The 1,282-nt window shown below is 62.4% G+C and overlaps 1 protein-coding gene across 1 annotated transcript in view; it reads left to right on the top strand.

The window, feature by feature from the left end:
* Positions 1–1,282, top strand: part of NECTIN2 (nectin cell adhesion molecule 2) — a 33,048-nt gene that overhangs the window by 3,541 nt on the left and 28,225 nt on the right. The window contains exon 3 of the mRNA XM_077747219.1: positions 20–143. Coding sequence (XP_077603345.1) covers positions 20–143 — 124 coding nt within the window. The remainder of the gene's footprint in view (positions 1–19; positions 144–1,282) is intronic.

Genomic DNA, 1,282 nt, shown 5'->3' with positions numbered 1-1,282 from the left:
TGGGGAGAGGGCGTGACAGAATCTTGAAGAGCCAGCCGGAGACGGGGGCGGGCGCGAGCGGCCTCCTGGAGGGCAAAAGGGGCGGGGTTTGAACGCNCCTCTCCTGCCGCTGCTGCTGCTGCTGCTGCTGCTCTGGGAAACCGGTGAGAAATCGCATACGCCCGCCCGCCGCGCGGACCCAACCCCTTCCCCACCTTCCGAGTGGGGAAAGACTGAGCACCTTCCCCGTTCTACCCCCAGTTCACCGAGCCCCGACCCCACTGACTCCGACCCTATCTCTCTGCCCCCCCCAACACCTTTCTTAATCCCAACTCTCCATCCTACACTGGACTTCGCGGTTATCCCCTCCCCCTTCCTCGGACTCTTAACACCAAAAGGGTTAAATCTGAGTCTTCGCGCCCCCCACCCCACCCCTCACCGAGCTGTCAACCCGGATCTGAGGTTCGGTCTCCGCTTCCCCGCTCAGGCATGTGGGGAATTTCTCCCCCCACCCCGCTCCCCAGCGGGAGGGCCTCGATGAGGAGACAAGACCACCCCCCACATTTCCCTTCTCCCAGGGTTGGGCGTTTGAGGCCTTGGGAGAGCTGAGCGCAGGGGGCCAGACGTCCAGGTTCTCCAGAGGGCGGGGGGCTGGGACTTCGGGTTCCTTGGAGGGCCAAGGAGGAGAGTTCCGGAGACCTGGGGAAGGGCCTGAGGACTCCGACCTCGAGCCTCAGGGAGCCGAAGGCTCCGACTCTTGGGACCCAGAAAACAAGGGGCTGGAGCCTGGCTCCTGGGCCCCAGACAAATTAGAGCTCAGGGTCTGTCTCCTGAGTCCCAAGTAGAATGAAGGCTAGGGGCTATGTGTACTGGGGTTCTGGTCGAACTGGGGGCAGGAAGGGCTCAAACTTGGGTTCCAGATTGTGAGCAGGGGGCTCTGTCTCCTGGGTCCCAGGTAAAACGGGGTGTGTGTGGGGAGGCCGAAGAGGCCCTATCTTGTAGGCTTCGGGTTTAATTGTAGGCATTGGAATGTCTCTTGAGATACAGATAGAAATGCGGGCGGAGTACCCGGTTCTTGGCTTATAGATGTAATCAAGGTCTGGCGGCTCTATCTGGAAGCTGGAGCTCTGTCGGCCTTGTCCCCGGCAGAAAGAGGCCCAGGCCGGCAGGCTGGGACCCTTCCCTTTCCTTGTGAGCCGTCGGCTGGGACGTCCCTGGGGAAGTTTTACCGGTTTCACTTTAGCTGAACCCGGGCAGGGAGGGGCGGGGAGCTCTCCCCGGCTCCCGGCTCCAGGCTCCCGGG

The sequence above is a fragment of the Crocuta crocuta genome, unplaced genomic scaffold (assembly GCF_008692635.1).
Source record: "Crocuta crocuta isolate KB4526 unplaced genomic scaffold, BGI_CrCroc_1.0 scaffold334, whole genome shotgun sequence".
Classification (NCBI taxonomy): domain Eukaryota; kingdom Metazoa; phylum Chordata; class Mammalia; order Carnivora; family Hyaenidae; genus Crocuta; species Crocuta crocuta.
Note: the sequence above shows the minus strand (reverse complement) of the source record. Positions and strands in the feature narration are given on the sequence as shown.